Source organism: Rhinoderma darwinii, chromosome 4, assembly GCF_050947455.1.
Source record: "Rhinoderma darwinii isolate aRhiDar2 chromosome 4, aRhiDar2.hap1, whole genome shotgun sequence".
In the NCBI taxonomy this organism is placed as follows: domain Eukaryota; kingdom Metazoa; phylum Chordata; class Amphibia; order Anura; family Rhinodermatidae; genus Rhinoderma; species Rhinoderma darwinii.
In genome coordinates, this window is record NC_134690.1 from 150,686,470 (window position 1) to 150,707,962 (window position 21,493).

The 21,493-nt window shown below is 43.6% G+C and overlaps 1 protein-coding gene across 3 annotated transcripts in view; it reads right to left on the reverse strand.

Annotated features, from left to right (window-relative positions):
* Positions 1–21,493, reverse strand: part of MCF2L2 (MCF.2 cell line derived transforming sequence-like 2) — a 396,533-nt gene that overhangs the window by 87,662 nt on the left and 287,378 nt on the right. For all 3 annotated transcript variants that reach the window (XM_075861683.1, XM_075861681.1, XM_075861682.1), the window contains exon 22: positions 295–516. In XM_075861683.1, coding sequence (XP_075717798.1) covers positions 295–516 — 222 coding nt within the window. The remainder of the gene's footprint in view (positions 1–294; positions 517–21,493) is intronic.

Below are 21,493 nucleotides of genomic sequence, written 5' to 3' on the forward strand. Positions count from 1 at the left end.
CGACTTCAGACGAACGTGGGGAAACTCGGACGTGAAAAACGGACGTTTTCCCCCGTGCGGGTCCCGTTTTCACGGATTCCTATAGACCTGAGTCTATGAAGGGATCCGTGAAAACGGAACAAAATAGAACATGTTCTATTTTTCAACGGACCCTTCACACGGTCCGTTGAAACAACGGCCGTGTGAGCGGCCCCATTGAAATACATGCTACCATGTGACGGCCGTTGTTTCTAAAGGCCGTCACACGGACGTTTACCACGCTCGTCTGAATTCGGCCTTAGAGTGGGTCATTACCTTCAATGCATGCTTGAAGCTGTAGGAAGGAGATTTCTCATGTCCTTCTGTGCTTTCCTCCCTCTTCTTGCAGAAGAGGAGCGTTTTGGCATACAGAAAGAGGTGCCTTTGCATGGGCTTGAATCTGGCCAGATCTTTCACTTTATTATGGCCTTTCTTGTGATCAGTCCACACGTTAAATGAGCCTTGCATGAGCAGCTTCCCAAGCTCACTGAGATCCCCCTGCAAGGAGTAGACAGAGATGAAGTAACACTTAGAGGCCTTAAAAGGCTGAGGTTACACACTATTGTAATATGCCAGAATACACGGAGACCTGAAAACAAAGTCAGAAGTTATCCTTTGTTTTCACGGACAGTCCCAGGGAGTTTGCAGCCTAATTGTTAAATCACACAGAAATATCTCTCTTGGGATATTTGCTTTATCATCAATTATTTTGACACTTTTTTTTAAAGTTAATATTTACATAACAGGGCTACTGAATGGCAACAAAACGATATAAGCAAGTTCAATATCCTTTTCATGATAGTCATCATTTATGTACAAGAAGCTTATACAAACCTGCTTAGTTACAAAGTCTCCCTAGAAAATATTGTAGAACTACGGTGATATTTATTACTGATAAACTGGAAGGACACATTCATTGTGTTATTTGTGTAATGTACGGCCTGGGTGGTGTAAGGCCAATGTGCAGGGTAGTCGTGGAAAAGATGGTATGTATACCAGTAGTGATGGCAAAACAAATTTACTTTGACTTACGCCGGTGTTGACTAACAAGTGACCACAGCAGGCAAAACACAACACTTCTCAGCAGAGAAGCGATGGCTGGCTTACCACTAGGACAGAGTCACAAGTACTCCTCTCTGATACAGGGATAATGTCCTTTTTAAATCACAGGTCCTTGCTGAACTTCCTGGCTAGCTTGATTATTGTGAGGGGGTCCTGCCCATTACCCACCAACTCTCCATACCCACTAAACTCAGAGCCCTACTTTGTGCCGCTCGACGCCAACCAGTGGCGGATTAAGTAGACTATAGGCCCTGGGATGTTCCACAAACTTGCGCCCGCCTTCCCCACCACCGCTCTGCCGTGTCTATAGTGAACACCACGTTTTTGTGCGAGCGTTGACAAATGGGTATTACGATTCCTCTTGTCAAAGGGCTGTGTCCCTACATACTGACAGTCTCCAACCATCGCCGACAGTATAACACTGTGTAGGGACATCTCCTCCTGACAATGGGAGTGGTAACACGCATTTGTCTATTAGTCCTGGATATACAAAGACTTTATGTGGAATACAAGGATTTCCTACAACAGACATGTCAGGAGAGGGGACAGATCCTCTATTGATCCAGTGACTCACGAGTGATGTCTTCTCTGATGGGAGTCGTTCTCTTTTCTTCTCCATCTGACACAGACCAGTATGGCGACTTCTCCTAATAAGACATCTTTGCTCCTTGCTTCTGCAGCCATTTCCAGCCTCTATAGAAACACAAAAATTCCAAGGCCACAAGGACCATACATTAAAGGGGTTGTCTGGGCATGGACCGTTTTTTTCATATTGATGACCTATCGATGTGCCAGGACAACCACTTTTACTCAGACTAATAAATTAGAGTTCATACAGACCCCAGACCTTCTAAACTATTGCTGTCCCCAGACCAGACCACCCTAAGCAAATACAGACCCCAGAACAAGCACCCTAAAAAAATAAAGACCCCAGAACAAGCACCCTAAATACAGACCTTGGACCAGACCCCTAAATCCTGACCCCCTAAACTAATTACCCCAGACCTGACTTCCTAAACTAATACATACCCCAGACCAGACCCCCTAAACTAATACAGACCCCAGACCAGGCCCCCTAAAAACAGACCCCATAAACTAATACAGACCCCATACCTGACTCTCTAAACTAATACAGAACCCAGACCCCTTAAATAAACACCCCCATAAACTAATACAGAGCCCAGACCAGACACCCTAAATATACAGACCCCAAACCAGACCCCTTAAATAAAGACCCCAGGCATCCTAAATACAGACCCCCCCAGACCCTTTAAACTAATACAGACCCCCTAAATACAGTCTTCTCTCTTGCTGCGGGTGTAGGACCTGCGGTCATGTGACCAGCAGGTCTCTATTCAGTAAAAAGAACTGCAGACATAAGGTCATGTGACCTTTATGTCTGCAGGTCTTTTACAGGACATACCCAATGCCGTTTTGTCTAGTTTTTTTTACGCGATTCACAGCAAAATCGCGGCAAAAACACATTGTACTTGGGCCGCCCAAAATGCCCAATGATAATCCGCCATTGACGCCAACAGGAGCTTACAGCAGATCACGGCACAGTTTGTTCTCTGGGGGCTTAGCCCACAAACTGAACACCCTTATGTGGGATCAGTCGCTTTCTAAAGACTATGTATAGCCTCCAAAATGAGTATGAAGCATAGCCACGCTAGACTCGTACTCCCTGCTTTTATGGCACAGCAATTACCTAACTAATGTGGCATCCGGACAGTTTCTCCCGACGCCAAATAATTTAGGGCAACAGTAGTCAGCTATCATTGCCCGCACCTGCAAATGCAAATAATCAGTAAAAACATAGCATAAAAGATACAGTTATCACACAGCCACGTATCTCCTCCTCCTCTTCTGCACTCCTAGTGTGGGATAGCAAGTTAGCACATCACATAAGAAAAATTGTAATTAACAGTGCCCATTTTCTTGGTACACCATATTTGGCACTATACAACATAAATACAGTGGTCCCTCAGGTTACAATAGCCTCAAGTTACAATATTTTCAACATACAATGGTGTTTCCAGGGCCATTGTAATTTAAACCCAGATTCAAGATACAGTGCCACATATACTGCACAATCGGAAGCTCATGTAATTGGCTGGAAGATCCAGCCAATTTCTCTGGTAAAACCTCTGTATTACTGAAGTGCATGCACTGATTGGCTGTCTAGTAGCGCCTCTCTACAGTATAGTACAGTATATGTCCTGTACTGCTCTTTAATGGTACTAGGGTGAGCTGCTCCCTTTGACACCAGATGAGGGTGGCCCCATTTAATATTTTCAGTACATTGTATACTGTACTGAACCCTGAAGAATCTCCTGTCTTCATCATATAAAGTGATTTACAGCTTCCAGCAGCTCTTTTTAGCTTTTTTCTAAGTCATTCATTTGTAAACTGCCTGAAGAAGGGGCCTCTGTGCACTGAAAGCTTGCATATAGAACTTTAATGGTTAGCCAATAAAGGTATCATACCTATTATACTTTTGTCTTTTTTGACACAAAAGTATTTAACATTTCATATAACTTTTATATGGAATTACTTACTTTATCTGTATTAGTTATCTGCTTTTTTTCTCTTTAACCCCTTCAGAACCAAGCTCATCTTGGCCTTCAGGACCAGCCCCATTTTTTCAAATCTGACATGTATCACTTTATGTGATAATAACTTTGGAATGCTTTTACCTAACTAAGCGATTCTGAGAATGTTTTCTCGTGACATATTGGACTTCATGTGAGTGGAAAAATGTGGTCGATAAATTCATTGCTTATTTGTGAAAAACCAACAATTTTGAGAAAATTTGGAAAAATTCTGATTTTTCTAAATTTTAATGTATCTGCTTGTAAAACAGATAGTAATACCACCCAAAATAATTTCTAATTAACATTCCTATATGTCTATTTTATGGTTGCATCATTTGTTGAACGTCCTTTTATTTTTCTAGGACGTTTCAAGGCTTAGAACTTTAGCAACAATTTCTTACATTTTCAAGGAAATTTCAAAAGGCTATTTTTTCAGGGACCAGTTCAGTTCTGAAGTGGCTTTCAGGGGCCCATATATTTGAAACACTTATAAAAAACCCGATTTCAAATAACTGCACCCCTCAAAGTATTTAAAACAAAATTCGGAAAGTGTTTTAACCCTTCAGGCGTTTCACAGGAATTAAAGCAAAGTAGAGGTGAAATGCAACTCAATATTTATTGGCCAGATTCTGCAGTTTTTAGGAATATCCCACATGTGGCACTAGTGTGATAATGGACTGAAGCACAGGCCTCAGAAGCAAAAGAGCACCTAGTGGATTTTGGGGCCGCCTTTTGTTTAGAGTATATTTTAGGCACCATGTCAGGTTTGAAGAGGTCTTGTGGTGCCAAAACAGTGGAAAACTCCCAAAAGTGACGCAATTTTGGAAACGAAACTCCTTAAGGAATGTATCCAGGGGTATATGAGCATTTTGACCCCACAGCTTTTTTTGCTAAATTTATTTGAATTAATGTACAAATAAAAAACATAGAATTTTCTAATTTTTACAAGGAATAAAGGAGAAAAAGAAGCCCCACCTTTGGAAAGCAATTTCTCTGATTATGGCAATACTCCATATGTGGTCATAAACTGCTGTTTAGACCCACGGCAGAGCTCTGATGGGAAGGAGCGCCATTTGGATTTTGGAGGGCAGATTTTGCTGGAATGGTATTCAGTGCCATGTCGTGTTTGCAACGCACTGGAGGGACCAAAACAGTGGAAAACCCCCAAAAGTGACCCCATTTTGGAAAATACACCCCTCAAGGCATTTTTCTAGGGGTATAGTTAGCATTTTTACCCCACAGGTTTTTTCCTGAATTTATTGGAATTAGACTGTGAAGATGAAAATCTACTTTATTTTCTCAAAAAAACAGCATTTTCAAATTTTTACAAGGAATAAAGGAGAAAAAGCGCCCAATATTTGTAAAGCAATTTCTCCCGATTACGGAAATACACCATATGTGGTAATAAACTGTTTTTTCAGACCAACGGCAGGGCTCAGCAGGGAAGGAGCGCCATTTGGATTTTGGAGCGTAGATTTTGCTGGAATGGTTCTGCCGTACTCGGGAGAAATTGCTTTACAAATGTTGGGTGCTTTGTCTCCTTTATGCCTTGTAAAAATTCTATGTTTTTTCACCAAAAAAGTAGATTTTCAGCTTCACAGACTAATTCCAATAAATTCAACAAAAAAAACTATGGGGTAAAATGCTAACTATACCCCTAGCTCCTGTCCTGGCCGTTACAGCGGGATGTCAGCTGTAATTTACAGCTGGGACCCGCGGATGATGGCGCAGGCTCAGAATCTGAGCCCGCTCCATCATCATCCCGTACAGTTACGTGAGTAGGTTCTAACACATTAGCGCTGACGACGTGACTGTACGTGATTGGGTGGGAAGTGGTTTATTTTTTTCTAATTTTGGGTAGACATTTTGAGGTCAATTACTAGTTTTCAAAAGACTTATAGCCTCAAGCTACAATTGTTAACTTACAATGGTCGTCCCAGAACGAATAATGTAACTTGAGGGCAGGGCCGCTTTAACTATCACAATAGCAGCCATAGTGGCTATGCATGAGGGGGCCCGTGCCGCCCAGCCCCACACATAGCATTTATATTTTGCGGGCAGGGCGGCCCACCCCCTCTATGCCCGATGTTGTCACTAACACCAAGCATCTGTGGCGCTTGGCGGCTGCCACATTCAATTGAATCTGCATCCTTAAGACGCAGATACAATTGAATACTATGGCGGAGCAGAGAGCTAGCTCCCTGCCCTGCCATTCACTAGGATAATGGCCTTGTTAGACCTGCAGCCTATAAGGTGCTGGGGTAAGAAAGATAGAAAAAAATGGTATCTGCAAGGGGGGGGGGTGGTTCGGTATGGCACTATCTACAAAGGGGGAGCTGTGTGGCACTATCTACAGGGGGGACTGTGTGGCACTATCTATAAGGGGGACTGTGTGGCACTATCTACAGGGGGGTGGTACTATCTACAAGGGGGTGTGCCGCAGTATCTACAAAGGGGGATGTGTGGCACTATCTACCACGGGGGCATGTGGCACTATCTACAGGGGGTGTGACACTATTTACAGAAGGATTGAGTGTGGTGCTATCTATAACTTGGCAGCCTAGCTGTATTTTTACATGGCACACAGAAATGCTAAATTTTAATTGTCGGGAGGGCGGGTGTTGTGGGGTCTATGGTTGTGGGAGGGGGACCCAGTCAAAAGTAAGTTTGCTATGGAGCCCAGTCTTTCCTAGTTATGCCCCTGCATTGGGCAAATGGTGCACTTACACAAGAACCCCTGGGAGCCGGGTCCCTTGGAAATAGCTTCATTTTCAACTGCATCCAAGATACATTTGAAAACTATGTTGGAGAGAGAGACATCGGTTCCCTGCGCTGACATTCTGTAGAGTAGGCCTGATAAAGCAGGCGTCTGGTTGCCTAGCAACCAGATGCGACCATCGGCAGGGGCCACAGCCGATCCATTCGACGAGGCCCTATAAATACACTGAAGCAGGGATTCGTCAGGTCCTTGCTCCACTATTCACATTGTGACACTTGACTTGAGCGGCTTGGTACAGACAGGCACGGTGCAGGGACGTCACTGCGCCTGCCTGCGCCGAACAGCACAATGGTGGAAACAGGGCGGAATGAGGATTTATTTTATTTTTTGGAAGAGGCACTATAGGAGCATTATATTGTGTGGGGAGGCACTATGGGGGCATTATACTGTGTGGAGAGGCACTATGGGGGCATTGTACTGAGGGGGGAACTATGGGAGAACGATACTATGTGAGGGGGCACTATGGATGCAAGATACTGTGAGGAGGCATTATGGAGCATTATAATGAGTTGAGTCACTATGGTGGTTTGACACTGTGTGAGGGGGCACTTTGGGGGTTTTATACTGTGTGGGTAGGCCTTATGGGGCATTATAATGTGTTGGGGCACTATAGGGGCATTATACTGTATGGAGGACTCTCTGGGGGAAATATACTGTGTGAGGGGAACAATGGAGGCATTAGGCTATGGTATGGGGGGCACTATATTACCTCTTTGCACTGGGCCCACAAATGTGTTAAGATGGCCCTGTTGAGGAATCACTGTATGTATAGCATTAAGGATGGGGGTTACTCCCACTTATTACATTTGCATACACAGGATTTTGACTAGATAGGTACCAACTAACTTATCTATAAAAAGGATTAGTCTGTTTTGTATCTAATGTGCCAACTAAGCTTCCTCTAGGAATCCCGGGGGATTCCACTCCTAGAGGGAGCCACCGACCTCTTCATCCACCCAGTAGAAAGCTCCATCCCCCTGTAGATAGTGCAACCGCCTGCATATAGCATCACCCCTATAGATAGCACCACCCCCCTGTATATATCACCACCCTCCCTCGTATACAGCATCCCCCCCCTGTAGATAGCGCCACCTAAGCTCCCTCTTGCAGCGGAATCCCCGGTCAGATTGCTCTGGCCAGAGATTCCATTCCTAGAGGGAGCCCCTGATGTCTCTCTGTCCATATATGGACCCTTGGTCAGGAAAGGCTTAATCATTGAATTCAGTTGTTTCATTCAGTCCATTTACCAGAGATGTATAAAATTAAGCACCTAGCCATGCAGTCTGCCTTTACAAACATTTGTGAAAGAATGGGTCGTTCTAAACAGCTCATTGAATTAGAGCGTGGTACTGTAATAGGATGCCACTGTTGTAACAATTCAGTTCATGAAATTTCTTTCCTTCTAGATATTCCACGATCAACTGTGAATGATATTATTGCAAAGTGGAAGCATTTAGGTATCACAGCAGCAGCCACGAAGTGGGAAACCACGTAAAGTGACAGAGCGGGGTCGCTGAGTGCTGAGGCACATAGTGCATAAAAGTCACCAACGCTCTGCTGACTCAATAACTGCAGAGATCCAAACCTCCTCTGGCATCAACATCCGTACAAAAAGTGTGGTCTGGGAGCTCCATGGCTGAGCAGCTGCATGCAAGCCTTACATCACAAAGCACAATGCCAAGCATCGGATGGAGTGGTGTAAAGCACGCCGCCACTGTACTCTGGAGCAGTGGAAACATGTTCTGTGGAGTGACGAATCACGCTTTTCTATCTGGCAGTCTGATGGACGAGTCTGGATTTGCCGGGAGAACGTTACCTGCCTGACTGCATTGTGCCAACTGTAAAGTTTGGTGAAGGAGGGATAATGCTATGGTTTTTTTTCTAAGGGGTTGGCCTAGGTCCCCTAGTTCCAATGAAGGGCAATCTTAATGCGTCAGCATACCAAGACATTTTGGACAATTGTATGCTTTCAACCTTGTGGGATCAGTTTGGGGAAGACCCCTTTCTGTTCCAGCATGACTATGTCCCATGGTTGGGTGAGTTTATCCAAACACATTTTGGATAAGCTAGAATGGAGATTGCGAGCCAGGCCCTCTCGTTCAAGATCAGTGTCTGATCGATGCTCTTCTGGATGAATAGGAAAAATTTCCCACAGACACACTCCAAAATCTTGTAGAAAGCCTTCCCAGAAGAGTGGAAGCTCTTTTAGCTGTAAAGGGGGGACCAACTCCATAATAATAACTAAGGATTTAGATTGGGATGTCATAAAAGCCCCTGTAGGTGTAATGTGTAGGTGTTCCTTACTTTTGTCCATATAGTGTATATGCCGCTTCCTAACATATAAATGCAGGCTCACCAAAGGTTAACCTATGCTTTAAATGGTGCTGCATTTATTATATTTAATTTTCTTTGAGAATCAATGAGGTGACTCCATACTGCAGAGCTAAGTAAATATTTAATACAATGCGAAGTCTAATTGTGGGTGCCATTTTCATCCTTATAAAAACCAGACGCATATTGAGGTACTTGCTGTGTTCACACAGAGTTTTTTGCAGGAGGAATATTCTGCCTCAAAATTCAATTTGGGATTTTGAGGCAGAATTTGACCTTCCTGCACGGCGTTTGCCGCGATTTTCGCAGCGTTTTTCGCTCGCGCCCATTGAGTGCTACGGGCAAAAAAATTCGCAAAATACGCTTTCTCTGCCTCCCATTGATGTCAATGGGAGGTCAGAGGCGTAACCGCGCAAAGATAGGGCATTTTCGGACGGTTTTTGACGAGTTTTGCGGAGCGGTTTCCGCGCCAAAAAGCTCGTCAAAATACTCAGTGTGAACAGTGTCTAAGACCTATGCACCTAATATGGGTGGCCTGTTACTTCTCCGTTCAACACTGTGCCGTGATATAGCTACTTGCATGACGCCTAACATAAATTCTTCCAGTCCAAGTGGTAGCATACTGCAGGTTAGAAAAAAGTTTCGAAAGAAAGAAAGAAAATAACTCCCCATGGAAGCTGCTATGATGTGCTGAGTAGCCCATTAATAGAGCCACTTTTATTTTAAGTGGCATCTGTGTTCTGCATTTACCGAATTCTACTGCAGGTCATTAGCTAAAAATTCCCTAATAAATTATTTACAGTAGTTTTAATGTCTTGCTTCACCAAATAAAGGTTCTTTATTGTATAATGTAGGGGTTTTTTTTTGTTTTTGTTTTTCATTTTTATTTTTTACAGGAACTGCCCCTTTGTCCATAGGCTATGTTTGGTATTGCAGCTCAGCCCCATTCACCTGAAACCCGTGGACAAGATTACCACTATTTGTTGAAAAATTTAATTATCTTTTTTCCTAATCTTGGACAACGCCTTTAAAGAGGCTCTGTCACCAGATTTTGCAACCCCTATCTGCAATTGCAGCAGATAGGCGCTGCAATGTAGATTACAGTAACGTTTTTATTTTTAAAAAACGAGCATTTTTGGCCAAGTTATGACCATTTTTGTATTTATGCAAATGAGGCTTGCAAAAGTACAACTGGGCGTGTATTATGTGCGTACATCGGGGCGTTTTTACTACTTTTACTAGCTGGGCGTTCTGACGAGAAGTATCATCCACTTCTCTTCAGAACGCCCAGCTTCTGACAGTGCAGACACAGCCGTGTTCTCGAGAGATCACGCTGTGACGTCACTTCCCCAGGTCCTGCATCGTGTCAGACGAGCGAGGACATATCGGCACCAGAGGCTACAGATGATTCTGCAGCAGCATCGGCGTTTGCAGGTAAATCGATGTAGCTACTTACCTGCAAACGCTGATGCTGCTGCAGAATCAACTGTAGCCTCTGGTGCCGATGTGGCCGACACGATGCAGGACCTGTGAGTGACGTCACAGATCTGCACTGCCAGAAGCTGGGCGTTGTGAAGAGAAGTGGATGATACTTCTATACACAACGCCCAGCTAGTAAAAGTAGTAAACACACCCCGATGTACGCACATAATACACACCCAGTTGGACTTTTAGGGTATGTGCACACACACTAATTACGTCCGTAATTGACGGACGTATTTCGGCCGCAAGTCCCGGACCGAACACAGTGCAAGGAGCCGGGCTCCTAGCATCATACTTATGTACGATGCTAGGAGTCCCTGCCTCGCTGCAGGACAACTGTCCCGTAGTGTAATCATGTTTACAGTACGGGACAGTTGTCCTGCAGCGAGGCAGGGACTTCTAGCATCGTACATAAGTATGATGCTAGGAGCCCGGCTCCTTGCACTGTGTTCGGTCCGGGACTTGCGGCCGAAATACGTCCGTAAATTACGGACGTAATTAGGGGGGATTCACACGAGCGTGTATTCGGTCCGTGCGGGCCGCGTGGTTTTCACGCGGCACGCATGGACCAATACAAGTCTATGGGGCAGTACAGACAGTCCGTGCTTTTTGCGCAGCGTTTGTCTGCTGCGCAAAAAGCGCGACAGGTTCAATAACTCTGCGTATTTCGCGCATCACGCACCCATTGAAGTCAATGGGTGCGTGAAAATCACGCGCACCACACGGAAGCACTTCCGTGGGACGAGCGTGATTCGCGCAACAGCAGTGAAAAGGATGAATGAAAACCGAAAAGCACCACATGCTTTTCTGTTTCCGAACATCCAAACGGAGTGTCTTTGCGATGAGCGAAGCCGGACAAGCGTACCGAACTTCACCGGGTTCGGCCAAACTCGTTTTGGCCGATCCCGGCAAAAAAATTATCGGTACGCGACGTCAGGAGATAGTCACTGTCCATGGTGCTGAAAGAGTTAAACTGTTTCAGCACCATGGACAGTGACTTGCGATCCCAAAATACATTAACCTGTAAAAAAAAAACGAAGTTCTAACTTACCGATTACTCCTGTCTCCTTCCTGCAGTCCGACCTCCCGGGATGACACTTCAGTTCAAGTGACAGCTCCAGCCAATCACAGGCCAAGCACAGGCTGCAGCCAATCACAGGCTGCAGCGGTCACTTGGACTGCTGCGTCATCCAGGGAGGTGGGGCCCGATGTCAAGAGAGGCGCGTCACCAAGGACGCGTCACCAAGGACGCGTCACCAAGGCAACGGCCGGGAAGTTCTCGGTAAGTAGGAACTTTATCTTTTTTTTTTACAGGTTTTTCGCTGTTGTGTTCGGCATTCACTGTCGAGGGTGCTGAAAGATTTAGCTCTTTCAGCACCTTGGACAGTGACGGGCGTTGACAAGCCTCATCTCTATGATGCCGGCTGCGCGAAAATCACGCAGCCGCGCATCAGACACGCATGACACACGCAGCTGTCAAATGGTTTTTGCGCTCGCAAAACGCTGCGTTGTTTGCGCGCGCAAAAACGCAACGTTCGTGTGAATCTCCCCTTAGTGTGTGTGCACATACCCTTACTTTTCAACATGCCCAGTTGTACTTTTGCAAGCCTCATTTGCATATATACAAAAATGGTCATAACTTGGCCAAAAATGCTCGTTTTTTAAAAATAAAAACGTTACTGTAATCTACATTGCAGCGCCTATCTGCTGCAATAGCAGATAGGGGTTGCAAAATCTGGTGACAGAGCCTCTTTAACTAACATATAAGTGAAATGCACACATTAAACTTCACACACCCACATCTTATAAACTGCAAAAAGTTACATAGTGAGCCACTGCAACAAAGTCATATCAGAAAAACTTAAAAAGAAAAAAAAAACATTAGTCCAATTAATTTAAATGGGAGCACCATTAACCCCTTAAAGACAGCCTAGTTTTTGGCCTTAGGGTATGTTCACACGGAGTGTTTTCAGGCGTATTTCGGGGCATTTAACCATCCAAATATGCCTGAAAAATCGGAAGCAGAGCGACTACAAACATCTGCCCATTGATTTTAATGGGAAATACGGCATGTTCCGACAGGGCGTTTTCCAAAAATGGCACGAAAAAGACGCCCGCGAATAAGAAGTGCATGTCACTCTTGGGACGTTTATGGAGCTGTTTTTCATTCACTCTATAGAAAAACTGCTCCAAAAACAGGCGTAAAAAACGCTGCAAAAATCGCGAGTGGCTTAAAAAACTTCCGAAAATCAGGAGTTGTTTTCCCTTGAAAACAGCTACGTATTTTCAGACTTTTTGGTTAAGCGTGTGCACATACTCAAGGCTCAGAACCCATTTTTCAAATCTGACATGTCTCACTTTATGTGGTAATAACTCTGAAACTATCCGAGCGATTCTTTAGATTGTTTTCTTGTGTCAAATTGGGCTTTATGATAGTGATAAAATTTGGTCTATATATTCAGTTTTTATTTGTGAACAATAGCAAAATTTAGAGAAAATGTGGGAAAAAAAGCATTTTTTTGAATTTAAATGTATTTGCTTGTAAGACAGATAGTAATACCAGACAAAATAGTGACTAGTTCACATTTCCCATATGTCTACTATATGTTGGCATAATTTTTTGAACATTCTTTTATTTTTCTAGGATGTTACAAGGCTTAGAACATAAGCAGCAATTTCTCATATTTTGAAGAAAATGTCAAAAGTCTCTTTTTTTTAGGTATCAGTTCAGTTCTGAAATGGCTTTGAGGGCCTATGTATTAGAAATCTCCATAAAACACCCCATTTTAAACACTAGACCCCTTAAAGTACTCAAAAGAGCATTTAGAAAGTTTCTTTACTCTTTAGGCGTTACACAGGAATTTAAAGCAAAGTAGAGGTGAAATTTACAAATTTCTTTTTTTTGTCAGAATTTTTTTTTATTCCATTTTTTTCTGTAAAATAGAAGGTTTTACCAAAGAAACGCAACTCAGTATTTATTGCCCAGATTCTGCAGTTTTTAGAAATATCCCACATCTGGCCCTAAGCACCGGCTTCAGAAGCAAAGAAGCACCTAGTAGATTTTGATGCCTACTTTTTATTAGGCACCATGTCCGGTTTGAAAGGTCTTGTGGTGTCAAAACAGTGGAAACACCCCAAAAGTGACCATATTTGGCAAACTACACCCCTCACTGAACTTATCGAGGGGTAAAGTGAGCATTTAGACCCCACAGGTTTTTGCTGCATTTTGTGGAATTAGGCTGTGCAATTGAAAATCAAATTTTTCCGATAAAGGGTACAAATTTTTATTTTTTACAAGGAATAAAGGAGAAAAAGCACCCCAACATTTGAAAAGCAATTTCTCCCGTTTACAACAATATCACACATGTGGTCATAAACTGCGGGTTGGACAAACGGCAGAGCTCAGAAAGGCAGGAGCGCTATTTGGCATGCAGATTTTACTGGATTAGTTTCTGGGCGCCATGTCGCATTTGCAGAGCTTCTGAGGTACCAGTACAGGGGAAACCCCTTAAAAGTGACCCAATTTTGGAAACGAGACCCCTTGAGGAATTAATTGTAGTTTATGGGGTGCATGCGACTTTTTGATCAGTTTTATTCTATTTTTTAAGAGGCGTGGTGACTAAAAAAACAGCAATTCTACTATTGTTTTTTATTCCTTTTTTTACAACGTTCACCGTGCGCTATAAATGACATTCACTTTATTCTGCGGGGCGATACGATTACGGCGATACTATATGTTTAGAGGTTTTTATGTCTTATGGCGTTTGCACAATAAAATACTTTTTATAAAAAATTATTTACTTTTTGTGTTGCCTTAGGCTGGGTTCACACGTGGCGGAATTTCACTTGAATTCCGCTGCGGATACTCCGCAGCGTTAATCCGCAGCGGAGCCGTTTCTGCATTGACTTCCACTTCTATTTAGAAGTGTTCGTTTAGACGATGCGTAAAATTCCGCTGCGGAGCATAGGCTGCGGAGCGGAATTTGGTGTCCGCAGCATGCTCTGTCTGTTGCGGAGCAGTGGCGGACTGGTTGCGGACTCATGGCGGAATTTATCCATTGACTTCAATGGAGATTCTAAGTTCCGCAATGAAGTCTGCAGCTGTCATGCACATGTTATGTGTGCTGCGGATGCGTCTTGCCTTTTTGCCATGACATTTCTTCATTCTGGCTGGACCTATGTATTTCTAGGTCTACAGCCAGACTGAGGAAGTCAATGGGGCTCCCGTAATTACGGGAGCGTTGCTAGGCGACGTCAGTAAATAGTCACTGTCCAGGGTGATGAAAGAGTTAAGCGATCGGCAGTAACTGTTTCTGCACCATGGACAGTGACTACCGATCCAAATATACATCAACCTGTAAAAAAATCGAATTTCATACTTACCGAGAACTCCCTGCTTCTGTCTCCAGTCCGGCTTCCCAGGATGACGTTTCTGTCTAAGTGACGGCTGCAGCCAATCACAGGCTGCAGCGGTCACATGGACTGCCGCGTCATCCAGGGAGGTCGGGCTGGATGCCGAAAGAGGGACGCGTCACCAAGACAACGGCCGGTAAGTATGAAATTCGTTTATTTTCACTAGGGAAAGTGCTGTCCCTTCTCTCTATCCTCTCTGATAGAGAGGAGGGAAGCACTTTTCCCGCAGTCCGCAGCAGCTAGTCTGCATCAATTTACTGCACATTTTGGGCAGATCCGCAGCCGTAATCCGCAACCCGGATTAGGAGCGGCATTGATGCGGACAGTTGCGGAGGAAATCCGCCACGTGGGGGCATGCCCTTACTCTAAGAGCCAGAACTTTTTTTTTATTTTTCCATCAATAAAGCCGTGTGAGGACTTGTTTTTTGTACCATTTTAGGGTATATGCGACATTTTGATCACTTTTTATAAAAAATTTTGCCATGTGAAGTAACCAAAAAATTGTGATTCTGGTATGGTTTATTATTATTTTCTTTTATGGCGTTCACCACGCGGGATAAATAACTAAATACTTTTGTAGTTCGGGCTGTTACGGATGCGGCGATACCAATTATGTATAGTTTATTTATTTATTTAATAATGGAGAACTGATAAGGGAAAAAGGGGGATTTTTACATTTATTACTTTAAAACTTATATTTTTTTATTTTTACACTACTTTTTTTCAACTTTTTCATTTTGTCCCAGTAGGAGACTTGGAGGCAGGAGGCCCTGATCGCAATTCTCATACACTGCACTACATGCATAGTGCAGTGTATTAGAGCTGTCAGCTATTCGCTGACAGCAAGCATAGTGGGTCCTGACTTTGTCAGGACCCACTAGGCTTCCGTAGGTGACATAGCCAGAGGTAATTCTTAGGCCTCCGGTTTCCATAGCAATCATTGCTGCCCGCTATCATGTAGCGGGACGTCGATGGTGGTTTAACCCCTAAGAAGCCGCGATCGCTATTGAACGCAGCTTCTAAGGGGTTAATCAGCGGGGACACCGAGATCGGTCCCCGCTGAAGGAGCTGTGGCAACTGCTGTACGAGATAGCAGTTGTCACAGCTCCTGTATGTGCCGGGAGGATGGCCAAAATTGCCGATCCTCCCGTTACGTACTATTAGCTCATGGAGCGTGAACAATGCACTTATCTTGACCTAATAGTACGTCCAGGATTGGGGAGGGGTTAAGTTCATTCAGAGATACAAAAATATCAAAGAAAAGCCCATTAAAGTCAAATTTTGAAAAGTATGTGGACACCTGACCGTCACACCAATTTGAGCTTGTTTGACATCCCATTACAAAACCATGGGCGTTAATATGGAGTTGGGGGTCCTTTTGCGGCTACAACAGCCTCTACTCTTCTGGGAAGTTTTTTTTACTAGATTACAGTAGGCAATATTCATTCTAGTAGGTAGCATTCTTCTGTCATTCACCGAACCTAGAATTGCCTGTCAGATTGCCGTATAGTAAAACATGATTCATCACTCTGGAGATTTTCCACTGTTTCAGAGTTCAGTGGAGGTGTGCTCTACACTGCTCAGTCGTCACTCCTGATGCACGGTTCTTGTGCTGATGTCACTTCCAGAGGCAGTTTGGAACGCTGTACTGTGACGCAACAGACGATATGCAATATTTACACACCACGCACTTCAGCCCTCAGTGGCAATGCTCTGTGAGTTTGTGTTGTCCACCGCCTCGTGGTTGAGAATTCGTTACTCCTACAAACTTACACTTCACAGCAATAGCACTTATGTTCAAACAGGGCAGATACACTGCGTAAAAGCACATAGAGTATTCGCACTGTGCGCTGCAGCGAATTCCGACCAAAAAAGCGCACAAAATTGTAGTGCAATTTTTCGACCGGAATGTCAGCTGTGGAAAACTGTACATAAAATAAAAAAGTTTCAGATTTTTATAGTCATGGCGACACACCCCTCCGCCATCCTGCAGCCCGGCCTCCTGGGATGACGTTTTATCCCATGTGACCGCTGCACCCTGTAATTTTTTATTTCTGAGTTGCATTTTTTACACTACGTGTGATCTCATCCTTAGGCCCCATTGACACGACTGTGTTCGATCCGTGATATACGGACCGCATGTCGGCCGCATTTCCCGGACTGAAAACAGTTCAGGGAGCCAGACTCCTAGCATCAAAGTTATGTATGATGCTGCGAGTCACTGCCAGCCCGCGGGACTACTGTCCCGTACTGAAAACATTTTTCAGTACGGGACAGTATTCCGGTGGGGACGCAGGGATACCTAGCGTCATACATAACTGTGATGCTAGGTGCCCGGCTCCCTGAACTGTGTTCAGTCCGGGAAATGCTGCCGACATGCGGCCTATAAATCACAGATCGAACACGGTCGTGTGCATGGGGCCTTAGGCTGGGTTCACACGACCTATTTTCAGACGTAAACGAGGCGTATTATGCCTCGTTTTACGTCTGAAAATAGGGCTACAATACGTCGGCAAACATCTGCCCATTCATTTGAATGGGTTTGCCGACGTACTGTGCTGACGACCTGTAATTTACGCGTCGTCGTTTGACAGCTGTCAAACGACGACGCGTGAAAATACAGCCTCGGCAAAAGAAGTGCAGGGCACTTCTTTGGACGTTTTTGGAGCCGTTTTCTCATAGACCCCAATGAAAACAGCTCCAAAAACGGACGTAAAAAACGCTGTGAAAACGCCGCGAAAAACGCAGCGAAAAACATCTGAAAATCAGGGGCTGTTTTCCCTTGAAAACAGCTCCGTATTTTCAGACGTTTTTGGTCACTACGTGTGCACATACCCTTACAGTTGACCAGGGCAGATGGAGATTGCATGACTGTGGCTTTATTTTATGCACTTGTTTGCAATGGGTGTGGCTAAAATGCCTGAACTTAAATGGGTTATTTCAGAATTGAAAATGATCACCTATTCACAGGATAGGTAATAACTGTCTGATCACTGGACGCACTACCAATGGCGACCATTTCTCTTCACTGCACAGTCCACAGTGAGTAGGAGCTTGAATGGTCTGGCATGACCATACGCCTGCCATTCCATTTAATATGTATGGGACTGTCAAAAACAACCGAGCGCCGTGTATATTATGTTTGCTTTAGCACTGCATTTCCTTCATTTTAGCACATAGCGAGGATCTCAGCTGATGGACCACCTTTGTTTTTAAGATGTCAGAAGATGTGAAAAGTTTCATATAGTCTGTAAAGGGAATGTGTCATGTTCTAAACTTTTTCTGCATTAACTATACTTGAATAATTACTGTACTTTCAAAAAACTTTTAATATGTCACAAAGACATATCAGGAGTTTTGATCATTGGGAGTCCAGGTGCTGAGACCTTCACCATCGCTGAAACGAAGAGGCATACTACTGCCGTATACTTCAGACCTGCCTGAAAAACACGATGTTACATCATCCATACAACAACATTTATACAACTTTGTATGAAATCATGCTTAAAACACAGTACCCATCATACTGAAAAAAAAATATATAAATATTTTACTTGTCCTTTTTCGTCCTACCTAATTTATGAATGACAAATTTAAAAGTCGGAATGATCTACCCCTCTACTATCGATTCATCACCTGTCAATTAATCCAGGCACATTGTGGGAGTTGGTGCAAATCTAAATTTGTAAATGTTGCATGCAACTGTGTCATATTTATAAAGCTTCTTTCTGTTTGCTTTTGCAGGTTTTTATCAGATGGAGGCCAAAAGAGTGTCCTTTATAACGGTGTACTGCAAAAGAAATGGTATGGAATAGCGTAGTAGACTAAGCTTTTTCATACAACGATATACAGTAAAAACAAAACCTATATACTCTGTTGTATACTTTTTTTTTTTTTACAATTGGAGACTATGGTCAACATATCCCAATTTATGCCTATATAATGAGCTACATCGCAGCCATCCATCCAAGGTATACATCGGGAGCTTTTTCTGGCATATGCCTCAAACAGAGGGCCATAGCGTGATGTGAATAGGGCCTTACCAGACTGGCCACCTGGCAGTTCTGTTAAATGCCAGATGGGCCGCTGATCAGTGGGCCTCCGGCTGGCCGTCCAAACAATCAGTGTCGGCTCAGGCAGCAGGGTACAGCATTTGTAAGGGGGTGGCCGGCACAGCAGCTAAGAACTGCTGTCCGACTGTAATAGCAGCTGTGGTATGTGCTGTTATTAAAATCTCCCTTTGCAAAATCTCCCCCTCCGGCCCCCCTTCCCTGCTCTTCACACAACCCTCTCCTCCTACTACTGCTGCTGTTGTTACCAGTCGGGACGTGAGGGAGCGGGAGGGGAGACTGTCGGCGGGCTCTGTGTCGGGCTGTGAGCAGAAGTGCTGGAATGAAGACCATCACCCCATCAACCTGCTAAACTCCCTTCCCAATTATCCTACATAAAAGTAAGTGCATGTGTGTTTACAATGTGTACTTTATATGTGTATAATGTGTGCATGTGATGTGCATATTTGTGTGTCTGTGATGTGAACATGTGTGTATATATAGTGTATGTGATGTGTACATGTGTATATATAGTGTGTGATGTGTTCATATGTGTATATATAGTGTGTGATGTGTATATATAGTGTATGTGATGTGTTCATGTGTGTGTGTATATATAGTGTGTGATGTATATATTGTGTTTATGATGTGTACGTGGGTATATATATAGTCTGTGTGATGTGTACATGTGTGTGTGTATATATATAGTGTGTGTGTGTATATATAGTGGAGGTCGCTATAGCTGTTGTATTTATTTTACTCGTAGTTTAAATACTGCAGATTTTACCAATGGATTTAGTTGTGGTAAGGGCTCGTCCACGCGCTCCTGAATTGCTGCGTTTTTTACGGCCGAAAATTTGGCCGAAAAAAACGCAGCATAATACAGTAGCAGCATAGTGGATGAGATTCGGAGCCGAAATTCCCCTGCAGTACGTAATTTACAGACCGCAGCATGTCAATTCCTGCTACGGAAAGTGTGCAGAATTGCTGCGTTTTTCATAGGAGACGTCTCCATCTCCCAACAGTGAGAAAAACGCAGCAATTTACGCACCATTTTCTGTCGCAAACACCGCAGGAAATGGTGCGTTTTTGCCACAGCGGAAAGCCTTTGATGTTCAAACGGAATTACTTCAGACATTTTCTGCAGCAATTCCGTTGTGTTTGGACAAGCCCTAAATCCGCAAAATAAGCGCTTCTCCACACGTATTGGAATTGCTGCAGAAAATGGTGCGTATTTTTCTTTTCTCAATGTTGGGGGATGGTGACATCTCCCCTGAAAAACTTAGCAATTCTGTCCACTTTCCACAGTGGGAATTGACATGCTGCAGTACAAAAAATACGCACCGCAGGACAATTTCTCGTCAGAAATTTTACGCAGCGTGTGGATAGGATTTGATAAATCTCACCCACTTTGCTGCTACTGTATTCTGCATATTTTCCATCCGCAATTCCGGATGGAAAATACGCAGCAATTCCGTTATGTGTGGACAAGCCCTAATGCAGTAGCAGCAGAGTGGGTGATATTTTAACAAATCTCACCCACACGATGAATGGAAAAAAGGCTCAGAAGGTCCATTTTTTTAATCCGCAGCATGTCAATTGTATTTGCATAAATGCTGCTTATTTATTTCAGGTTTTCCCCATTTAATTCAAAAGGAGGTAAAACCCGCAACAAATAGCAGATGTTGTGTTGTTTTGCGGCTGAAATGCAGCGATTCTGATGCAAAAAATCGCAACTCATGAAAAATGTAAATCTTATACTTACCCAGAATTCTGTTTTTTTTGTCAGGGCTGTCCCCCTGGGATGACGTTTCATCCATGTGACCACTGCAGCCATTCGCAAATTTATAATTCGTTTTTATAAAAAATCTTTTTACTTTTTGAGATACAGCTGCTCTGTATCCTGTATACAGAGCAGTTATATCTTACGCTGAATCCTGAACACGTCAGGTGCGTGGGAATGACGGGTTCAGTGTCAGCGTGTCCTGTGTGTCTCTGATACGCAGGTTCCAACTATAATAGATCACATCTAAGTTACTTAATGATAGATTACAGGTGGATACAGTCGACTACTCTATTGATTCCCGCGAAAAAATTAAAACCTTGCGAAACGGAGACTAACTGAAATCATTAGCAATGGAAGCGCTACCATTGAAATCCGTTTGTGAAATCCGTTTGTGGATTCCCCTGACGGAAAGGTCTGACGGAACCCATGAACGGAGCCCCGACACAGGTCTGAATGAAGCCTAATTATTACTCTATGATCTGTGCGGATGATGGAGGGTACTATTTTTTGGGGTATATCATTACCATTGTTCAGGTCATACTGGAAGCTGCTAACCTGACTTTTCAAATGATCTCTGTACTGAAATGTATTTGTACTGAGTTTGGTTTTGGTGCTGTATTTATGTACTGAGCTTGGATTTTGTGCTATATATATGTACTGAGCTTGGTTTTGGTGCTGTATAGATGTACTGAGCTTTGTTCTGGAGCTGTATATATGTACTGAGCTTGGTTCTTGTACTATATATATATATATGTACTGAGCTTGGATCTGGTGTTGTATATATGTACTGAGCTTGGTTCTAGTGTTGTATATATGTACTGAGCTTTTGTTCTGGTGCTGTATATATGTACTGAGCTGTGTTCTGGAGTTGTATATATGTACTGAGCTTGGTTCTGGTGTTGTGTATATATGTACTGAGCTTTGTTCTGGTGCTGTATATATGCACTCAGCATGGTTATGGGGCTGTATATATGTACTG